At 43.5% G+C, this 24030-nt stretch overlaps 1 protein-coding gene across 3 annotated transcripts in view; it reads right to left on the bottom strand.

Annotated features, from left to right (window-relative positions):
• The window catches only part of TUBGCP6 (tubulin gamma complex component 6), a 518646-nt gene that overhangs the window by 246922 nt on the left and 247694 nt on the right, over nucleotides 1-24030 (bottom strand). For all 3 annotated transcript variants that reach the window (XM_069229637.1, XM_069229636.1, XM_069229638.1), the window contains exons 15-16: nucleotides 9293-9431; nucleotides 9082-9201 (exon numbers count right to left, since the gene is read on the bottom strand). In XM_069229637.1, the coding sequence (XP_069085738.1) occupies nucleotides 9082-9201; nucleotides 9293-9431 (259 nt within the window). The remainder of the gene's footprint in view (nucleotides 1-9081; nucleotides 9202-9292; nucleotides 9432-24030) is intronic.

A 24030-nucleotide genomic window follows, 5' to 3' on the forward strand; every position in this document is an offset into this window, starting at 1 on the left:
CTTTTGTCTGGGAGAACCACATACAGAAACATTTTAATTCAGTCCTTTATGGCTTTTTGGTGGAAATAGCTCTTGCTTTGGCTAAAATGTCTCTAAAATCGTCTCCGATTTTTAAGCAATCAAATTCATTGTGTTCAGGAGTCATTCTGAGATACCGGGTTTGGGTGAAGTACTTGCCTTTAGTTGCAAGAAACATGATTTGGGATTAACAGTAATGGTATGCGTGGGCGTTCTGACAGGAGAAGAAGCTCTGTTGACCTATACTGCCTTGGCTGCCACTGGGCTAATAGTGTCACCCAGCATGGTTCTTTCTTCATGTTATGTAGAACCTTTGCAATTAACAGAAATGAGAGAAAGCGTAGGTAAAGGTCCCGGAACAGGCATACCAAATTCCCACAACCCGGATAGGGTGTACTTGCTGGCATAGTAACAGCCTCTCGTGTTCCAGTCTGTCACAAACTGATCCAGTGCTGGTCTTCCCAAACAGTTGAAAATTTTGTTCGGTAGGTCTAATATAGCTCCCATTTGTGACACTCTTTGTACATTCTGCTTACTGTGTCCACCCATGAGTTCTCTAGTACTGGAACATGTTCTACTGTATTTTTGATTATTACTCTTTATGACCCAATCCCATGTTTCTTGGGCTGCTTCTGATAGGGAAAGAGTTTGAGTTTCTCTTTTTTTGTTGAGATAATAGATGAAGTCCTATTGTCTGTGCAGATCAATACAGAGCTTCCTTGTCTCCTATGGAGGTAAGATTGTAGACTGAGGGCAATGGCGCTTAGTGCAAGAATACGGATAGGATTATGGGTTTCAGTCGGTGACCACAAACCACCCACTGCTAAACTTGAAGGTGTGCTTCCCCACTGACTAGGGATACATATGTTATCATGACAAAGTTGGAAAACTCTTGAAGGAAAGTTAGATGTTCCTCTTTTGACACCAGCATAGAAGTGCTTGTCTTCAAATTAACCCTGTGTCTATTGTACTGCATGAGTTTGTTTGTCGTATTTATTTTCTCCTCGGATGGAAAGGCTTTGCATACCTCTGTATCCAAGATCTTTCCTAAAAATAGATTTTTTCTGTGGGACACCAATATAGAGTTGAGCATTAGACTTTAAAGAGTCATAGAGCAGATTTTAACATATTTCCCTTTTGTCTTTAGAGATCTTCCATTGACTAACCAGTAGTTCAAGTGCAGAAATATCAAACACCCTCCTCTACCTCAGATGCACTACAGCTGGAGCCATGAACTTTGTGAAAATTCTTGGCGCTGGTTTGATGTTGAACAGGAGCAACCAAGAACTAGTATTGCCAGTCTTCCACTTTGAATATGAGATAGTTTCTGAGTTAGGGATGGCTAGGGATATGGAAGTGTGCATTTCGTATGTCTAAGTTGGATAGTCACACTTGTGTAGAAGTTGGAGGACTTCTTGAAGTGTACTCATGCAATTTGTTTTCTTTTTTAAAAGTTCGTTCAGTTAGAAGAGGTCCAATATTAGTCTCCATTCTCCTGTTTTCTTAATTAAAAAGAAATGAAAAAAGGCAGCTATATTTTGCTGTGATTCAGAAATTGGTTTTATGGCTTGTTTCTTTAACATTATAGGTATCTCTGTTTGCAATAATCCCAAATAAACTAAACTAAACTAAGGTTTAGTTTGGTAAACTAAGGTTTTCAGGTTGGTAACTGAGGGGGGCACTTGTATGTTGTCACTTTCCAGCAGTTGATATAGGAAAAATCCTTTCCCCTACAGGGTGTAGCAAAGGTGCTGTGGTGGTCACCAGGTACTGTTCACTGATGTTTCAATGTTTCTTGGGTTTTACCCTGATGCTATGGTCTGATGAAGATGGTGCTGCCTCTCCTTCGACAAATGTGATATTATTGCCCCATTCTAGGCCTATGGTTGAAGGGAAAAAAGATGGGAGCACCTCTTCCTCTTGTGCATCCTCTTTATTTCCATCATCATTGTCAGGCTGGTTTGGTAGGATTATTCGAGAAATTGGCAGTGAATGCAAAGATGTGGTTAATCCAGGTGGCAGTCCCAAAGATGTTCACGGAACAGTGTGCTGGGTCTAAGTTAAAGCTGATTGGGCAAAAATGGTGCAGGCACTTACTTTCCTTGAAGCATTGATGCTGGATCAGGGAATCATGAATATTAATCAGTCATCACTAAGCGTGAATCATTTGCAAGGTTTACTGAAATCTGCTTCATGGGTTGATTTGAGGCCCATATCCCACTGTTAAGCAGTTTTATACTATGCCAGTCTTGCCCTTCAGGATTTTAGAAAGTTTGGTAAGGATTCTAGGTGCCGGAGTTTCTCTTTCATAAAGATATTGAGAGTACGTATCCTCATAACTATCATCATCTGGGTCTTGATACCATTTGATACCACAAACAATAAGTTTCGTACAGCTATCTGCTGCGCCAAACATACCCTCCTTATCAGATTCCTCCAATTCAAAAAGATGTCTTGGATGGTTTGGTGACACCGTTCTGGGAGATGTATGTTTTAGGGTTATAACAGAAGAATGTTCTGAAAGTAAAGTCAATATTGTTCCCTTTCCTGAAATATGTAAAGGTTTGATTTATTTTGCTCTTTAGGGGATGGTAGTTCGTTGTCGGTTGTGTCAATGATTAATACACTGCCGACAAGGTCATCAACGGAGAAGCCAGAAGGTCTGAAGAGACCTTTTTGTAATTATACGTTTCAAACATAATCTGTAGTAAAATGGTAATACCATAGGGAAATTAAGAGACCTTCAATGAGTAAGTCTGGATGTGATCTTCGTATAGTGATCTGGCTGAAGTGGATGAAGCGTATTCATCCTCCTCTTCATCGGCCTTGAAGGTACTGGACTCAGTGACTTCCGGCTGGGATGGTGAGATGGAACGCCTGAAGACTTGATGTCTCCTTCCTTAAAGGCACTGAGGGGGATCTGATTCCCAAAGATGTCTGGGGCCTCTTTGATTAGCTGTTTCTGCAACCTGATGTGGGTCCAGTGCCTGTCTCCCTGATAACAAAGGGTCTTGTTACACCAGAAGGCAAATCAGAAGGCACACTCAGTGTTGTTATGGTCTGGAGATAGACAAAGATTATAAATGCTATTGTGGTCAGCTCAAGGATAGTTAGCATGGCACAGAGGGCATTTTCTGAAGAGTGGTGAAAAACAATCTAAAAATGGATTTTGTACCCAGCATCATTGCCTTGCAATCGAGAAGTCACTCAACATCCTGTGACTCAAAAGATGACTGCTTCTTAAAAAAAAAAAATAAAAAAAAAATTTGCAACCTTTCAGCCCAAGACTAGGTAGCAGGAATAAGCAGAGGATGTGTATCTACAGCCGCACATACTGAAGGTAAGTCACTTGTTTGTCTAAGGGGTACTTTAAACTGCAGATTGCTACCCTTAGAATAGATACCTAAGCAGTAAATTCCACTAACGTGGATGGTTTTTGGAGAGGACTCAGATCTAAACGTTTTGCAGAACCAAGTAGGCAAAGTGTCCTTCCCTCTAATCCTGGCAATCCAGGCAGTAATGCTTCATGAACGTCACAGCTGGCAGATGCCAAGGATAGACACTACGTGCACAAATGCAGCTGTCGTGGCACTGGAGCTGGTGGAAAGAGGTGTCAAAACTTCTGAGGGCTGTTTCCTCCCTTGCTTGCCCCAGAGAAGCCCATAAAAAGTTGACTGTCCACATGATGATCATTGATGTAACCTATGTAAAAGTTTAACACCCTTTTGGGATCCAACTAATGGAGCCTTCTCTTCATTTGAGTGGTGAGTGGGAGCAAAGAAAACTGTCAGTGTGAAAAACTGCCCAACTTAAAAGGAAGTCACAACTTAATAGAAAGCCTGTCCAAGACCTCGGCATCAACTTGTTTGGAAAAAAACATGGTATAAAGTAGCTGCACCAATAGTGCCTGCAATTAACTCATGTGATGAGGTGATGCGATCACAATGAGGAAGACAGTCTTCAAGGTCAAGAGACACAGGTAGCAGCTATGCATAGGCTCAAAGGGTATTCATGTGAGGAAAGTCAATGTCTAGTGAAGGTCCCACTGCGGAATTTCAATTGCCCTGGGAGGAAACAAGCCAAACCTTTAACAAATCTCACCTCAATATATGATTTGTACAAGGGCGGTTTGTCCGCCACAAGTAAAAAGGCTGAAAGGACTGACAAATAACCTCTTACAGTACCAACTACAAGGTCTTGCTGGGGTAAAGACAACACAACTAAAGAATGTCTGACAGCTTTGTCCGTAAGAGGTCAGTGTCCTGACACTGCACCAGGTTACAACTTTGTCCCAATGCCCAGCCTAAATAGATTTTGTGGATAGGTGTCGGGCGCTGTGGATGACATCCACCAATTCAGATGGATAACTGAATGCAGTCAATTGCTGCCACTCAATTTGAACGGATGGAGGTGTAAATTGTGTAGATTTGGTTGGAGGACCCTGCCCTGTTGCCGAAACAGGAGGTGCTTGTAAAGTGGCAGACTGACTGGAGGACTGATGCGCATGCCCAGGATTTCCAAATAAAAACTATCCTGGACCAATCTAGGCCATTAGGACGACTAGGGCCCCATCGTTCCTGATCTTCTTATGAAATAGGTGCTGTAGAGGTAATGGTGAGAAGGTGTACAGGAGTTCCCTGCTACAATCCAGCTAGAATGTTCTTGTGGAAATTCCAGTGTGTAAAATGTTGACACCACATGTTTGTGGCACAGAGACCAAGCCGGAGTTCCTCCCCACTGGTGGAAGATATCTTGTGCCACTTCTGGAAACAGATTCCACGAACCAACTGCTAGATGACGTCTGCACACTTTGTCCACTCTGGTATTTGATGAACCGCCTGCCCCAAAAAACACCTCAGATGGCTAGCAACCAGAAAGATGCCATGACGCAGTAGCTACCTGCTGAAACGTAAAGCCTCCTGGAACAAGACTTAGGACCCCATTTCGCCTTGCTTGTTGCAGTACCACATGGTGGTGGTCTTGAGTGTGAGAAGACTCCCCCTGATAAATGGCAGGAAGGCCTTCAGGGCCAAATGAATGGCCCATAGCTCCAGCTGACTGAAGTGGAGCTAGCCCTCCACTGGAGATAAGAGTTGTCTGATCTCCACCTTTCCCAGAACCAGCAGTGACGAAAGTAACTTCTGTCAGCTCTGGGTGGGGGAGGGTCTGCCAATGGACAAACTGTAGTCCATCGACCACTACTGAAGACCTTGAGCCATCTGCTCTAAGACTGGGATGGTGTTGGAAAGGCTTCCTCGATGCTGAGCTTACAGGAACTTCATATTCCACTGCAGAACATGCATATGCTGCATATGACCAGGAGGACGCATGAGGCTAAGAGGTCAAATAGCCTCAGAACCACACTTACTATGACCCAGGACAGAGCATGAAACATTGGGTTCACAGCCTGAATGTTGGGACTTTGACTTGTTCATAGTGAAACCCATGTCAAAAGTATCACCATCCTTCAGAGGTGGTTGACACCAGACTGTGGCGAGTCTGTCTTGGTAGCCAGTCATCGCAACCACAAAAGTATTGGGTTGTCTGTTGCATCATTAGTTGTGAAGGATGTCTCTGTCTATGCCCTAGCCTCTGGAAAAGCCTCTAAATTTCCAGATGTGGCAGGTGTCAACAGCCCCAAGGAACACACTGTAGCTCTGCTGCCTTTAAAGCATTCCAAAGAGAAGTCTGCCTTCTCACCGAAGAGGCTAGATCCCTCAAAGGCATGTCCATTTGCGCATCCAATGCATTACCAGAGAATCTCACAGACCTTATTCAGGCATGTTTACAAAGGACAACATTAGTACCTACTGCCATACCAGGGCAATCTTTGGTATCCAGTCCTTCAAAGATAAAAAAATACTTTGCTGTAACCTGCCCATCATGTATTGTTAGGGCCAAAGAGTCTCCAAGATCTTCTGGGGTGCCGGCAAAATATTGTGGGGCATGTCCCAAAAGGCATGTATGGGTTGGCCTGACATTTATTTACAGACAATAGTGCCAGACTAGCGGAGGAATATATAAGCTTACCAAGGGCATTTATCCTTTTGAATTCTCTACCCATAAGAGTGGTTGGAAAGGAGTTAGGATTCACCTTACCTGTCAAAGGCCTGTCTAGTAAGGTTCTGAGGAGTAGGGTGCTTGGTGTGAAAATCCGGGGTACCAGACACTGGCCTAGGACATCAGGCCACCCGCCTGTTCACAGGTGAGCAAGAACATGGTTTCGACCAGATAGCTGTGAGAGTATCTATGAGGGTGTCAATAAATGGAAGTAAGGGCTCAGATGTTGCTTGCTCAGGCTACAGAATTTCTGTCAAAACATTGGTTTTATTATGAATGGATGTTAGCTATAATTCTAGCTCTTCAGCAGCCCTTCATGCCACTGTTGCAAATTACACACTTTCTTCCATTGGTGGCCCACATAGCGGCCCATGCTCTATTTCAGGTGAAGTATCAAGCCCACTAGAATATAATGTATAAGGTAATGGTATCATCAGTGTAATGTGGGGGCAGCAAGCCTTCCTCCTCACCATCACCAACAATATCAGACAATGGAGTCTCTGTCAATAGTTGTTACATGGTAGTGGCATAGGATTCGAGCCAGGGTGCATGATAGCTGGTTGCACTGTTGTAGTCTCATACTGGGGAAATTTGTCAAGTCTGGGTCAACTTCGGTTCAGAATTCAGCATGGGTGTCGACACTGGATCTTCCACTGGCGGTGTTGGCACCAGCATAGGGATAGAGGGAACCAGTGTGGATAATGGGGCCAGAGTAGAAGTCTATTTCTAAATAATTAATGGCATGTAACAAGTTTCAGGGGGACAGATGGTGCAGGGAAGGTATCCTCTTTGGGTCCCAATTCCAGGTGGCCCAAAGATGTGGCAGTGGGATCTGGAAGTGCACTGAAAATTTGCAGCATGGCCTCCTTGAAGGCCTCAATCTGCTGCAGGGTTGACAAGGAAACTCTGGCTGAACTGAGGTATTGGCTCCATGGCTAGTGACCTCAATTGAGCGCAAGTGACATTTCAACACCCTTGTTTCTTCTCTTTGGAGTCAGAATGGTGGGATGGGTCGAGTCCGCTTCGCTTTTTTTAGACTTGCATTTGGACTTCCATTTGGACTTCCATTTCGACTTAACAGAGGATTTTGAGCGAGAAGTGGGATGGTCACAGGAACGGCACAGGAATTACCCCTACAACTTGGAGCAGGCTCCACACAGGGGCTCGAGGGCAGCGATTTCTGCTTGTGTTCAATGACATACAACTTCGCATCCCAGTCTCTCATCGCTTTTGGGTGCACTTTCTATACAACTTCCTGTTGTGGATTGGGCCCAGGTACCAAAGGGACACCTCATGTGGATCCCTGTCAGACAATTGCTTCCTGCAGTCACGGCACGTCTGCCTGTTATTTTTGTAGAGCCATTATTCCTTAGAAGACCGACAAAGTTGGGAGGCAAGTCTGGATCCATATAAGGAGGCACGGAAAGAAAGGGATTAATGCCAGTGCACAGGCGTAGGGCTTATATGCGGCTCCACTTCACCATATCTGGGGCACTGTGAAGCCAATAGACAGATGCATGATGGCAGGAGCACTGCTAGGAAAAAAGTTCTGAAACCAGTCGGGTGTTGAAGGGGTTATTATAAGGTCAGGAATAGGCAGTTACTGTATTTTGGAGCAAAAACATGTGATGGATACTTCTGAGGTAGGGTCCAAACATGTCAGCTCTGTCACAACAGTTTTTGTAGCAAATGTGATGATCTTTGCTCATGTCTTTTTGTATGGATCAGGGCTCCAAGTGAATGGCTTGAACAATTTAACTGAATACTAAAATGTATCTTCCTCTGAGACTCAATCCCACAAAGAGCCCAACACGGGCACAGTGGATGCAGTTAATTCTACTGGGAGGTTTTTTTTCAACAGTTTTCAATTGAAACGGTATGAGGGATGTTTTAGAACTGTAAATGCTTACATCATTGTCACACAGACACAATGTAAAGATTATTTTTTTTCTGAAATTCAAAAGGTGTCCACCAGGTGTATTTGTGTCACATGAAAAGATAAAAGGATAACTACTGGCATCACTATCTGTGGGGATAACTGATGGGAGCAGGTCTGACCTCCTTAAGTTTGTTGACCCTCGCTCACCTGGAAGTACCCCATGTTCCCTATTAAAGTGGAAGAAAAGTCACAAAGACTAGAAGGACCCAGAAACCTGTATAGTAGCACCCAGGAGAAGCATGACATGTGGTTGCCAACTGGGATGCAAATATCAGAATTGCAACAGTTAGATAAAACGCTTCCAAATGCAAGATAGAGTTGGTGTTCTCAAAAGGCAAAAAGGGAATTCAAAGGACAGAAACATATTTGGCTCCTGCAATAATGAGTGGTTTATATATAGAGCTGTTTTAAGGTCATTGTCATAGGCTGCTGTACAAATTTACAGAGGAAGCAGAAAACCAAAGATGTTATTTCTTTTTTTGAAACCAATAACAGGTGGCTCACAACCAGGCAATAATTTCACACATGATTTAGTTCAGAAGTGAATTTGAAGCCAACCAGATCTATTTTTTCTTTTTCTGTTGGACCTTTAACACTAAAGAATTGATATTCACTTCTCGCTTCAGCTCTTTCACGTGAGAGGCAGGACGCTGACATTACTGAAAATGCTGGAATCAATGCTTCTTAACTTGTCAGACTATCACAGGTTTCCTAGGAATAGGATCACATAACATTTCTGCTCTTCCATGCCATTACACAAGGAAGGTGGAACAAATATCTGTTCCTGGGTAGGGGAGGGTATGTTCTATCGTAACATCTGAAATGTTAAGGAAAGGGAGGAAGTAGGATTTACAACAGAAGGTTGTGGTTTACAGAGTAATAATTATACGCAGTCAGCATTTGTCGAGCAGAACAGTTGAGAGTTTACTTGCTAGTGGACAACAGACACTGGATAATTATTCAAACAAAGCACAGCCCACCCATTAGGTAATCCAGTCCATACTATTTCAAAATGTAAAGCAAACTCTGAAAGTCATAATCAGAAAATATCGGAGAATACTAACCTGAGAATGCCCATTCCCCAAATGAGTGATTGATAAGTCCATGTTGTCCTGAATGGCTGACTGAGAAACAATGTGCTCCTCGTTGGTCAATTCCCCTTTGGAAAATTGTTCAAGCAGCTCCTAAATTTAAATAATAAACATTGGTAAACAAAAATACAAGGTAACACCACCATATGTCTTAGTTTATTTGAGTATTCACATTAAAAGGCACCTGGGTATGTCTTTCATCTTCTGAAAAAAATTTGAGACGGGCTGTTTCCAGTTTGTGCCTCTGGAGTTTCCACAAGGCCCTTCGCTCCTTACGTGCTGCGTCTTCAGATAGTTTACTGTAATGATCAATCAATTCCTGCCTAAAAAGGAATCATATCAGATAATACTGCAGTCAAAATATACTGAAACACTAAGCAATGTAAAGGTTTTAAAACAATATGCAGCATTAAAAACACTGTTCTGATTTCCTGGAGGAAGATTGAAGAGATGGGTAAAGCAGTGGATGGAGTTATCCTCCCTACTTCGAAAGGATTCTGGAGAACTTTCTATAGTGTTTACAAAAATAAACCTGAAATTATGGTAGTTTGAGAAAAACATGTTGTTTGTCCCATCTATTGCATGCTTTATCATGAAATTGTTCCCTATAAGGGCCTAAGCTGAAAGGACAAACAGTAGCAGCCATTATTAAGCATTGATTTTGATAGGCACATCATCATTACGTTCATGGGAAGAAAAGTGAAAAAGGCACATGTAGGACAGTAGTACCTTTCTGACAGTTATCCCCGAGTGGGTGCATGGTGTCAGTGAGTATACCGTAGTGCACTGGAATCATGCTAACCAGGACCCTATTGTCAGCGCTCTCTCCCATAAATTGAGTTGGTAAGTAACTTCTACACCCCACAATTAGCATGATGTTGCACCCATGTAAGTCCCTGGTATATGGTACTTAGGTACCCAAGGCATTTGTACAGCAGAGGTCCCCCATGGGCTGCAGCATGTATTGTGTCACCCATGGAGGCCCATGCAAACTGTGATTACAGGCCTGCCATAGCAGCCTGTGTGAAATGGTGCATGCACCTTTCCCCAATTGGCTTATTTAATCTACTTGTAAATCCCCAGTAAAGTGCACTACATGTGTCCAGGGCCTGTAGATTAAATGCTACTAGTGGGCCGCAGCTCTGATTGTGCCACCCACATAAGTAGCCCCTTAACCATGGCTCAGGCCTGCCATTGCAAAACCTGTGTGTGCAGTTTCACTACCACGTCGACTTGGCATTTAAAAGTACTTGCCAAGCCTTAAAAGCCCCTTTTTCTACATGTAAGTCACCCCTAACGTAGGCCCCAGGTAACCCATAGGGCAGGGTGATATGTAGGTAAAAGGCAGGGCATTTACCTGTGTAGTTTATATGTCCTGGTAGTGTAGAACTCCTAAATTCGTTTTACACTGCTGTGAGTCCTGCTTCTGTCCTAGGCTAACATTAGTATACTGGTGAAGTTGGATTTAATATTACTATTTCTGAAATGCCACTTTTAGAAAGTGAGCATTTCTCTGCACTTAAATCCTTCTGTTCCTTACAATCCACATCTGGCTAGGTTAGTTGACAGCTCCCTTGTGCATTTCACTCAGACAACCTCAAAAACAGGATGCTCAGTCACACCTGCACACATCTGCATACTGAATGGGTCTGCCTGGGTTGGGAGGGTGGACAGCCTGACACTTACATTTGAAAGGACAGTGGCCTGCCCTCACACAATGGACTGCCAAACCCCTACAGGGACCCTGGCAGACAGGATGGAACTGAAAGGGGACTTTGGGCACTTCTAAGCCACTCTTTGAAGTCTCCCCCATTTCAAAGGCACATTTGGGTATTTACACAGGGCCTCTGACCCTACCAACTCAGACACTTCTGGATAAATACCACTGATGAAGAAACTCTGAACAAGACCCTGCAACCTGCCAAGAGGAACTTACTGGCTGCCCAAAGGACTCATCTGACTGCTTTTCAGAAAAGGACTGCTGCCCTGCTGTTGCACTGCTGCCCTGCTGTTGCACTGCTGCCTTGCTGCTCTCTGGCTCTGCTGAGAAGTGCTCTCCAAGGGCTTGGATAGAGCTTGCCTCCTGTTCTTTGAAGTCTCAGGACCAAAAAGACTTCCTCCTGCAAAGAACTCCTAGTGCAGCGAAAACTCGACACACAGCCTGCCAGAAATGACGCACAGCCTGCATCGCGGTGAGAAAATCACTGCACGCCGAACCGGAACGACGCAGCCTGGCTCCCCGAGTGGAGATCGACGCAGCGCCAGCGTTGGAACCAGAACTTTCGACGCATGGCCTACTGGACCGACGCACAGCCAAGCCAGAACGACGCAGCCCGACTTCCTGTGAGAACAATCGACGCAGCACCTGCCATGCGACAGAAATTTCCCCGCATCACCCACTGGATTGACGCAGCTCCTGTGACTTCATCCTGCATCCTGGGGACGATGCGGATGTCCCCAGGGTGACCGAATACCCTGCAAACCGAAGAGGATCCAAGTCAGCACGTCAGAAATCGACGCAAAGCCTTCCCTGCGTGGAAAATTATCGACGCATCATCTGTGTGCGCCCAGAGAACCGACGTACACGTTCCTGTTTTCCACACATTTCCTCCTCTGCTGTCCCTTGCGGAGAATTTAAACGCAAACCAGGTACTTTGTGCTTGCAAGAGACACTTGTTGCTTTTTAAAGACTAAAGACTCTTTTTATCATTCTCTGAAGTGATGTTTCAACATGTACTTATTAAATATTTATCGTTATGATCTGCATTTAACCAGATAAATATTATATATTTTTCTAAACACTGTGTGGTGTATTTTTGTGGTGTTATACTGTGTTGTTGCATGATTTATTGCACAAATACTTTACACATTGCCTCCAATGTTAAGCCTGACTGCTCAGTGGCAAGCTACCAGAGGGTGGGCACAGTATAATTTGGACTGTATGTGACTTACCCCGACTCGAGTGAGGGTTCTTGCTTGGACAGGGGGTAACCTGACTGTCAACCAAAGACTCCATTTCTAACACTTCACCAAACCTAGGCATGTCTGAAATACTTCAGGAACTGTTTGCAAGTCTCTTCTGCAAGACATTTCTGCAACCTGGACACCGGAACCGCTATTGTTCTTCTCTGGAACTAAGAGCAAGACTGTAACCAGTAGGAGGACTCCTACTGCAACTTTGTTCTCAAGTTCTGCAAGACTTCTTCAACCGCCGTGCATCCTCCAGAGTTACTGGGACTCTGCCTGCACTTAGGAAAGCAAGAAAGGATCTTCCTTGGAGTGAAGGAGTCACTCCCCTGCAACCGCAGGCACTTCAACTATGACGACCGGCTTGTGGTTCCAGCTGTACCACGGACTCTTTAAGGCTCTACAACACAGGTGGTGGTTCTGCAGCTTTCCAGAGGTGTGACCTACCTTCCTTGCAACTGGGAAGTATGTAGTCCCTTGCTGGAGCTGCTTGACTGGAATCCCTGTTCACCATGTCTGTTTGTCATAGCCAAGGCTTGTTGGCTCTTCAGTCTGAAGACCTCCTAGCTCCAAGTCGCCCCAACCTCGAGCACTCTCCTGCTCCAAGAACAACATCCTCTCTGTAGCTCCTGTGACGTGGGCATCCCTCTTTGCTGTACTGCTAATGCCTCCCTGCGATTCCCTGTGCTTGCTGACAGAGGGTCCTGCTGGGGGCTCCATCGACTCCTGCTGGCTCTCCTGCTTGCTGAGGGCCGGCCCTGTACCTTGCTGATCCCCACAAATCTTGCAACGTTTCTGCAATGTATCCCTGTATTTGCCAAGGCTTTATGGTGATCCAGCTGACCATGGACCCCTCTGCAATCAGACTACCTGCATGGGACAGCTCATAGATGACCCCAGGGGTCTTCCTGCATCACCTGGATTCCACAGCTGCACTTCCTTGCCCACCGTCCAGCAGGAAAGCATCTCAAAGAAGGGTGGGCATTGCTCTCCTGCACCGCCTGGACACTACCGGGTGGTCTGGACTCTGTCCTTTCTTTCCTTAGGTCCACTTCTTTGGGAGGTTCTGACAAGACTTCACCCCTATGCACCTGGGCTCCCTGGTGTAGATACTCCACTGTTCTGGGTATCCACGGGTGGGGATACGATCCAACCTCCCTTGTTCCAACGGGTTTCCCCTGGGTCCTCTGTGAAGGGTCCTAGAACTCAAAAACTCCAACCAAAACTTCCCCAAGTTATCCTATGGACACTGATATGGTGTTACAACTCTGCAAACAGGCATCTGGGGAATCGTATCTACTTACCTTGGGTGTTCCTGTGCTTCCTCTGGTCCTAAGGGTCCTTGGGTGGTAGTTTGGGAGTAATGCTCACATTTCATTTACTTATTATATGGTTTTCCTCCCCTCATCGGTCCACCTGTTATTATATGCCTGTACATACCTTTTTCTAAGTATATTTTTGTATGACCATATATCCAGTTAACAGATATACCAAAGTTAGTTCGGGTGTGTGTGTCACAATAAATATAGAGTATTATTCTAAAAGTGGTGTGGTTCTTTCCTGTGTGTACATCACTGACTGACTTGTGTGGTATTTGCAACTGCTTTACACCTTCCTGGATAAGCCTTAGCTGCACTCCACAGCTACACCTCAGAGTTCTGGTTACCTAGAACCACCTACACTATCACTAAGTGTTGCCTGGACTCAGTACAGGGTGCTTCACCTATAGGTGTACACCATATACTGAGCCAGCCTCCTACAGCACACTTAAATTGAGTTGTCTAGAAATCACTCTTGTTAAAAGAGAAACAATGAATAACGGTGCATTTGATGGTGAGTAGAAGTCACCCTAACAGAGATCCCATGTACTAGGTCCAATATGGCAACGTTTTCAAAATCAAGTTTCCAGAATCCCACATGAGAGCCATATTACACAGTGTGTTAGGAAATCCAGATTTAGTTTGCTCGTTTCAGATCCTATGCAATAATTAGTTATTTTGCAATGGCAGTTCCTAAAAAACTGAATGTTTTATGAAATGAGAAAACAAAGGGTAGTATGAAAGTTTAGAAACTCGAGAAAAGTGCTGTGTCCCAAAATTAACTCTTAAATATACATGCAGAAAAAACTGAAAGCCGATGCTTTTCAAACATGCCTTCAACCAGAACCACTGATTAAAGGGATCTCTCGGAAATGTGTGCAATTAAAAATTAAAAGAACACTCATGAAGATGTTATGTATCTGTCACACTTTTGTTTTTAGAAATTGTAATAGTCTTGAACACTGTTACATAATATCTTGGATAAAGCTGTGACTGAGTCAAACCTTATGAACTGTTCCCCATTCGGAAGACTGCCAGACTAAACATAAATTATTTTTCAAGAGCTATTAAGGCTTGGCCATCAAACCCATGTGTTTTCCTTTATTTAAAAAAAAAGAAAAAAAGAGCAGTGGTAATGTTTAATGAAAAGAAAATGAAGGTACATCATCCTAGACATGGAGATCAAACAGACACTATGACTACCTAGAATCTCAATGTTTGAATCGCAACATGAGTAGATTCTGAATTAAAGCACTGATTATTTCCAGTCTACCTTTCTGCTCTAAATGGAGAGTGCAGCTACAGGACATGATTTCTGCCCAGACCTGCTTTCTTTTAGAGCTACCGGACTTACTCTACCTTCCTTTCCCACCACAGGGCTAGTTTTCCACCCACATGACATTAATTAATGAGTACCCTAACATGTTCTTCACACTTGAGCATAGCCGCTGTCCCAACTCCCACATTCATAACAGGGGGCTTAAGAACAGCATGGGTCGGGGCCCTCCCACACGATTATCCCATCAAAATGCTCAACAAGCATAGACTGTAACATACTCCTTTTAAACAATTTACCAGAAGTGAAGTCTAGCAGTGGTGGCTGCAGCAGAGTCTAGGCAGAAGTGGTGCGTGGCCCATGGTCATTTATTGGGAGAGAGAGCTTTTAAAAGTACCTTTACAGCTCTATCTGCAGGCCAATTTACGGTCAGATGAACAAACCTATTTAGTGGACACAAAGCCTGGTCACTGAATTGCAAAGTGGGTTTAGAAGTGCATTCCAAAGCGGCGTTTAGGGCACGCCTTCCAAGACTCCTCAGAATCATTCTAAAAGGGACTCCTTCCCCTTTGTCAAAGTAAACAAAAGGTATGGGAATGGGCGGAACCAAGTATACATATTGTAATACACATCTCCCAAAGCCCTTCCTCTTAGTACAGCTTTCCCCTTCACTATTTTGTGCTTAGGTCTCTCTACCATGTCCCCTCCTATCAGTTTTTTGCACAGCACCATCGCTAATCATGGCAGTTCACAGCTGCTGTACTAATATACCAACAATGGGCTCTCATCTAGTCATTCCCCAAAGACCTTGCATTTGCCTGGTACTGTCAGCACTGAAAAACACGATAACTAGCCCATGCTGTCTCTATTCTGTGGTTTTGTCACTATCTATACCAGCTGTAATATCAGAAGGAGAGTGAGTGGTGACACAATGACTGTTGATGAAGTCAGAACGGCGCTGTGCATGGTGGCGAAACCATGGACAACACCTCTCATCACACTAGGCAGATCAGACAAGCAGCTAAATGCTGCCTGTCAATAACTGCTCAGCACTCACTGCTGACCATAATTTATATTGTTGGTAAATCGTGAGGTACTAACTTTGTCACCAAGTTTATGAAGCTCCGAACTAAATGACAGTGACTGTTGGTTCAGTAACTTGGGAAGAAAGAATGTTTTGTATTTGTTAAACTAACCCCTGAGGAGTGGCACGTGTAAAGTGGCAGGTGGTGGCTGCACCCAATGCAGGTATTCCAAAAGCCATGTCCCACAGAAACTTCAAGCATGGAGCCCTGTGTTTGCATCTCTCCTAAAAGTATAAAAAAACAAACCCATGGCAGATGATGTGCCTCTTCTCTCGCATTTAAAAAGAAATTTTAAATTAACACAAACTGTGATAACCCACTCAGAAACGTTTCAGGCCTTCAACACAAAAGAGAAAACAGCAGCCAAATGCTGCTGTCCTCCTCTCTATTACAAACCCAATTTTGCCAAAGCAGCACCCAACTACACAATCACGATCCCCTTGTCATATTAATAAACTAACAAACTCAGTATCTCATCTTCCTACCACATTCCCTCCACTGAGGAAATACATATCTAAAAGAATAACCCCTTTCTCTCCCTTTGCTGTATAAAACAATCATTCTGTCTAGTGTCTTCATCAAACCAATCCGCTACAATTAACATGCAATTAACAGTGTGCTGCCCACATTATGGCAGAAATGATTACCATTGTCAGATCACTATGAACGCTCACACAGTATCCTTAACTACCACCATAATTAATGGACATTAATTATAGAAGGTGTGGGTGGGCCAGAGCATCCATAAAATGTGAAGAATTTCCACTATTGTGAAATGAAGGCCAAAAATGCGGCAAATTATCAACACTGTTCAAGGTCAAACATTAAGCCAGGTTTGGGGACCCTTGAGCAATGGATGATTGCAATATACCAGGAATTACCAGCATACTTCAAAGACATCAAGTCATTATGCCATGGGTGGGAACTGTCACGCCAAAGATGAGCACAATATGTCGAGAATGCCTACTATTCTGCCAGCACTTAGCAGAAATAGGCACTAGCATACTAAGGAAGGACACAACATACCAGGAGGAAAATCTTACTTGCAGTCCTAGATCTGCAAGTTAGGAAACTGCACTGAAATCATAAACGTAGAATATCCCTGCCCACGTGCAGTGACCACGGAACACTTTGTTATATTCAGAAAGTCAATATCTAGTTGGAGGTATTCCACTCAATGTTCACAAAGTGGTGATACCTTGACGAATAGCAAGAAATGCCAGTTTTAACTGCACTTTTATTGTGTAAAAAAACCTCCTCTTACAAAGCACTAAGACAACACGGCAGCTGAAAGAAATGCGCTACATTAATCAAAATAACCGCTAACCCTAACTAAGTGAAAGAGACAAATGAGGGTGCCGGGTATGTTAAAAGCACAGAGGCTGCAGATAACACAACTGATCGTTTAAGGAGCCAGCAGCTTCCATTTCCAAGCATGCACTGCTGTGGCAGTTAGCCTCACAGCCCCAGATCTTTTTGAACAGCAAAACGTAATGTGTTTACAAATAAGAATACTAAAAACATCATTGACAACAGGGATGTGGCCGGGTTGGGCCGGGTTGTTTATGACTTCAGTGAGGATAAAGTAGCATTTAATAAGTAAACATGCTTCCTTTCCTCAACAATAGTAGTAAACACAGAAGAGAATAGCAAGCGCAACCCCAAACTGCATTATCAATAAACTACACGAAGCAAACTACCGCTCCACGCAGATGGAAATATATCACCTAAAAGCAATGTCAATCAACTATACACATTTCTTAATGCTGGCTGACTTATTAAGGTGGCTGCTCTTGAATCCTCATCCAAATAATAATGCTTGGAAAGGTAGTGTACTGATCTCCAGGTGACCTTACCCAGACGGCAGATGCTACTTTACCTTTTGTCGAGTTAGCTCTAGGTTTCCCAGTGAAGGGCTTGTTAGCTATCAGATAACAACAAGCAATACATGAAACTTTTCACCCGGCTTTTGTCTGATTTGATGAAGCCATACCAGTTCTCAGTGGGCCATAATTAACAATTTAGTGATTGGTCTTACAAACTTACTCAGTCCTGTCCAAATAAAATGTAAGGACTTTTTTGACATCTAAGAAATTAAGTAGTCTCTCTGCTGGTGAAGAAGGATAATAAAAATATTGGTAGTGAGATTGTTTGGTATAAATAAAAAGAGGAGGAGGGCTAATTGGTTAAAAAAGTTTTTGTTAATCCTGCCAAGAAGTTTTTATTATAAATGTAATCATAAAGCAAGACCTTTTGCCATCAACTTATGTATGAGATAATAGTAGCACTTTGAGAGGACTTTGATGGAAGAGTACTGCAGTGTTGGCTGGGTGAGGTGGATCAGCTAAGGAAAGATTACAATCTCTTGACAGATTATAGGTTCATGGTTGGGTTTCAAACACCATGTGACCAACCTCTTCCATTTAAATGGAAAAGACATTCATGTGGAAGGATGCTTGGAGGTTTGAAAAATGTTCATACAGTCTAGTGCAAAGTCAAATGTCCTTGCTCCCAAGTTCAATGACTGTACGTTAGGATGGAGAATTTTCCATTCCATTCAAGAAAGGTCTGTTTGCATCAAACTTATTGTAAGGTCCCATAGAGAATTGAAGTAGTCCTAGATACCACATCTGCCTCGGCCACTCTGGTGCTATTAGAATCATCTTGGCACTGGATAGCTCCAGGTTAACCAACACTGATGGAATTAGTGGAATTGGAGGAAAAGCATAGTGAACTATTTAAAATCAATTGATCAAAGCGACATCGCCTAACGATTCTGGTTCCCACATTCTTGATGCAAAGCTTGAGCATTTTATGTTTTGCCTGGTGGCAAATACATTTATGTCAGCAAAACTCCAGTCCTGAAAAATGTCTATCAAGACCCTCTGGTCCAATTCCCATTTGTGACTGTCTACGCAGCATCTGCTTAGAAGATCTGCTTGGCTGTTTTGGCAAGTGAAGTGCATGAATCAATATGTTTGTCAGTCGTCAATATTATAATGTTTGAGACTCAGTTGGCAAGGTCCTTGACCTAGTGCCTCCCTGCTTGTTAAGATAGAGCACATTTTTGGTACTGTCCGTTTGTATACAGGTCCTGTTCACAGTCATAGATAGAATACTTTCAAAGCTAGAAGGAGTTCCTTCAACCTTAGGATATTTATTTTTTAAAGCTGATGTTTCTTTGATAAAATACAGAAATACGCATTCCATCAAACACATAGCATACACAAATGATAACATTTTATATAATTTGCAAAAAAATAGAACAAATACAAATTAAAATAAAAAAATAAATATTTTAGTATTAACAGGAAGTTTGGAGCTGTTTTTCTAAATTCAATTGAAGCCATACAATAACCATCTTATATTCTGTTTAATGCACAAGCACTGCTCCCACAAATCAATCTGAGGATACCAATTATATTTTTAGACTCCAAATTCAAGTTCCTTGACATTTATAGTACGTTTCAAAAATTTCAACTGTACACTTTATTTATATGCACTTTATTCAATTGCTAATATTATTTAATTTTCTAAGCAGCTACGGACCTCTTGAGGAGGCTTTGTGCACCCCCAGGGGTTCCTGGACCACAGGTTGGGAACCACTGAATAGATCTTTTTCCATCAGCAGTGAACCACCATCACAGCCATGTGTGCCACAAATGTCTTTGGAGCAGATTTCAGTCCGAAGTGTAAAAATCTGTACTGATAATGAGCCTTTCCTACCATGAATCTTAGAAACATTCTGTGCTTTGCTGCCCCTGGTATGTGAAATTAAGCATCCTATAGATCCACAGAACACATTCAGTCTCCGTTCATATCTATATCTGGAGCAGGGCTAGCATACTTAACTTTTACTTCCTGATCCACTTGTAGGCTGTTAGACGAGGATCGGCCACAACTCTTCTTGAGGGTCTTTCCTGGGAACCCCAAAATTCCAGATATATATTCCCTTCCTTAGATATAAGGTAACCGGTACTATTGCATCAACACTGGCTTTGGAAGCATTGATGGGCAGGAGCTTTGCACTAGATGGTGTAGCCGACCCGAATTATATGAAAAACACATTTGGCAGTGGTTAACAACCTCCACTCTGCCTCTCCTGTCAGGATTGTATCAAGCTATCTGGCAAACAAATTAGAGGGAGTGGACAATTCACCCTTTGGATTGCAAGCATGACTTTGATGTATAGCAATATGAACGCTGGTTCTATTGGTGCTGTCCTCTTCCTCTCCCTCTACATTGTTATTGAGACTGCTGCTGTTGTTGATGCTGCTGACAAGCCTGAGGCTGGAAGGACCACTGAGGGGACATAGCTCTCTGCCTTCCCTGGTACCTGGAACCCATCTGCCTAGACTAGGAGCAGTAAAACATCTACTTTCCCTCTCATCCCACCGCCTCAATAGTTTTCTTTTCCTTCTTCATGAGCTCTATTTCCACATTAGTGTGGGACCCAAAGAGGATTGCACCAGTAAAGCGGAGATTCATAATTTCAGTGGTGCATGTGACTTTAGAGTAGACAGCTTAAGTGATGACGTTTTGAGTAGTGCAATGCCACGAGGAAATTCTGTTACAGCAATTATCTGCAGATCAATCACTGCATTGATTGATTAACTGGAGATCGCCTCCTACTCCTGTACATTCTCAAAAAAATCTTGCTTTCATGCTTTTGGAAGCTCATCTGCAAAGGCAGACAGGTTAGGGGTGATTTGATATGAGTATCTGGCGCTCTCTCTCAAAAATGATCCCCGACCTATCCTGAAATTCTAAACGGTGCCTCTAACTGGGGTTTCACCCCCAAATAAAACCCCAAAAATTGTTACCCAAATCAAAACATATGTAGTGGCAAACGTTTACATCAAAAAGATAGTTCCATAACAATGACACAAGTAAATATTAAAGTCCATAATACAAATGTTCCTTATGTTGAAAACAAACTGTTTATTCTTCTTGAAATATGGAGTTCCAAAGAGAATTCACAACTCCATTCGTCAAAATTATTCACAGCTTCACTCGTCCGTCAACACGTGTTTCGTCAGGGGAATACCCCTTGACTTCCTCAGGACTTCCTTCTCTCCACAAATTTTGTTGACATATCCTTTATCCAAAACAGCAAAACGTGTATAGTATGACCTGACACTAGGTTCTTGACTTATCGAATTACCTCCATTGAGTGGAATCCGACGTACTCGCGGTACACAACGATCGGGATTACATAAAATAAACAGGATACGCCGGACGACTATTTAATAAAGGCATTCGAATGGAAGTAATTCAATAAGTCAAGATGGACAGGATGAACAGTGAACACAACATTCATACTCGCATAGGCATGCATTGAAGCTTAAACATACATTCAAAGATGCACAGAGAGTAACACGCACAACACATTTTTTTTCAATCCATATTTATGTTTTGCTGCTGTCTGGACTTCAAATGGTGCTCTGGTCACCTACTCTCTTACCCCGTTAGTCAGCTGATGTTCCCCAACTGCCGCTCACAAGAGGAAGTAGGAGCAGATGAGCTACCTGAAGCATACCAGGGAAAGAGGTAAGTGGAAATTCCTCTAGGAAAGACGGCAAATAGAAGTGCCTCTGTGAAAAGGAACAGGAGGAGTGGCTGACTGAACTGACCTGAGGATAAGTGAGAATACTCGAATACCAGGCTCATGTGGATGTGCTTGAGGTGGAAGGGGCCAACAGGTGGCTGCCGTGCAAATGGGGTAGAGGGTTGGTCCAACTGATACATTCTAACATTAGATTTAGACTCAAAGAAGTGTTAATCTTAACAAAAAAATAAACACTAGCATACAATTTTTAAAACAGTATGCGAAGAGAGGGTGTGTGCTTGTGGGGCACTCGTGGCTTGAGGATTCAGAATCATTAAGGGGCTCCAGAGAAAGGTCCATTTATCATCATCTCAGGTTGAGGTAAGGGATGTGGATTGGCTGCCGGGAGGGCTCCAAATGCCTCACTGAAGTCACACTCAGCAGTTTACAGGAGTCAGAATATTAACAGTGTAGAGGAAGAGGAATATTGCAATATAATGTGCAATGACATGCACATCACCTTCTGTGTACTTAAAGAGGAGAGGGATACAGTCATGCTTGACGCAAGCCAAGCCTTGGTTGGTGAACACAGACAAATAACCCACTAGCACAGTGACAGTAAGAGAGAAATGTTCAGGATAGCTAACAAGGAGCCGAGCAAAAGAGGAAACAAAAAGGCAATGCTAAAAATGTGCTCAGCACACTAAGGGCCAGATGTAGCAAAACTCCAAATCGCGACTTGTAATTTGCGAGTCCCTGCGACTCGCAAATTGCAAGTCGCAATTTGGAATGCAGAAAGGTGTCTCAGACACCTTCTGCGACTCGCTATGGGGTCGCAAAGACCCACCTCATTAATATTAATGAGGCGGGTCGCAATTTGCGACCCCATAGCGAGTCTGGGCACTCACAGGGATGGTGGCCTGCTGGAGACAGCAGACCACCATGTCCGTGACAGCTTTTAAATAAAGCAGTTTTTTTTTTTTCAAAGTGTAGCCCGTTTTCCTTAAAGGAAAACGAGCTGCACTTGAAAAAAAAAAAAAAAAAAAACGTTTGTTTCGGATTTTTTCAGGGCAGGTAGTGGTCCCTTGGACCACTGCCTCCCCTGAAAAAATATTTTTATGTCCAGTCACAAAGGGGAAGGGGTCCCATGGGGACCCCTTCCCGTTTGCGACTGGGTTACCCCCACTTCAAGTGGATGGTAACTGCGATTCCATTTGAATTGCATAGCATTGCGAGTCTCAAATAGGAAGGGAACACCCCTTCCTATTTGCGAGTCGGAAATGCATTTTGCGAGTCGGATCCGACTCGCAAAATGCATTTCTACATAGAAAAGAGACATTTGCGCCTCGCAAAAGGCGATTTTCGCCGTTTGCGACTCGCAATCTCTTTGCTACATCTGGCCCTAAGTCATCCAACCTATACAAAAAGAAAGTGAACAGAATACTGACTGGCCATAATCTCTTCTGATATTCTCTGTGTTTAATGCAATGGCTGGTATCGAGGGCAGGATGAACATGTTATACCTGGCCCTGATAACTCTAGAAGAGAAATCTGAATATTTGCAAAAAATAATGAAGGAACTATATGACTGACTGATGGCAAAGGGTTGTGAAGGTGCACACCAAGCTTGCCTTTGGTGTGATGAGCCCGCACGCCCTCAGTGGGTTGCTTCTTGGATCTTTATGCAGAGACCAATACACGTGGAGATAGTTCTCTTTTGCACTGCTTTGCCCTTCTGGGCTCTAGCAAAGCCCACAAAGTGCTGATAGTCCATCAGGATGTCTTTGATAAGGTCAATTTAGAACGATTATGCTCTTTTTGGATCCAGATGGTCTAGTATCTACTCTTGTCTGGGAGGGTGAGGTGGAGCAAAGAATTTCAGCAGCGTAATGTTCTGTCCAACCTGAAAAGTCGTCACCACCTTGGGTAGTAAAGAGACAAGGGTTTAGAGGATCAATATGTTCAGAAAGAAGGTAGTGTACAGAGGGTAGACTAAGAGCACCTGCAACTCTCACTGACCCTCCATCAGGAACGTGAGAACTAAATGAAGGTCCCACTGGGGCATAAAGAAAGGGGTAGAAGTAAACAAGTGTTATAAACCTTTCAGAAATTGTGTCACATCAGGTGGTTTGAACAGGAAGGACTGATCCCTCAGGGTCAAGAATGCATACATTGTCGAAAGGTACCCTTTAACTGTGGCCCAAGCCAGGCCTTGCCAGGAAAGGGATAATGCAACAAGAGAATGTTAGATAAGGGTGCAGACAGAGGACCAATGGTTTTGGCAGCACACCAAGCCACAAATTTGTTCCTTCAGCAGGCATATATACTTTTAGTGGAGGGATGCCTGGATCCGAAGATTACATCACACACTTCAGGAGGCAGGTTGAACATTCTCACCTACCGCTGCTCAATCTCCACGCATGGAGTTGTAGAGGGTGCAGGTTTGGGTGGAGAACTCTGCCCTGCTGCTGCAACAAGAGATAATCTTGTAGAGGCAGCCTGATCAGAGGACTGACGCTTTTGCTCAGGAGTTCGGGGATACCATACCATCTGTGCCCTATCTAGAGCCACAAGAATGACTTGGGCTCGGTAGGCCCTGATCTTCTTCAGAACTCAGGGAAGGAATGGTTTCTTACCTGTAACTCCAGTTCTCTCCTAGGGGTATTTCCATGATAGTCATAAGCACTGAATAGTTCTGCACGCCTGCGGGGACCCCAGAGCACTGTT

The sequence above is a fragment of the Pleurodeles waltl genome, chromosome 4_1 (assembly GCF_031143425.1).
Source record: "Pleurodeles waltl isolate 20211129_DDA chromosome 4_1, aPleWal1.hap1.20221129, whole genome shotgun sequence".
NCBI lineage: Eukaryota > Metazoa > Chordata > Amphibia > Caudata > Salamandridae > Pleurodeles > Pleurodeles waltl.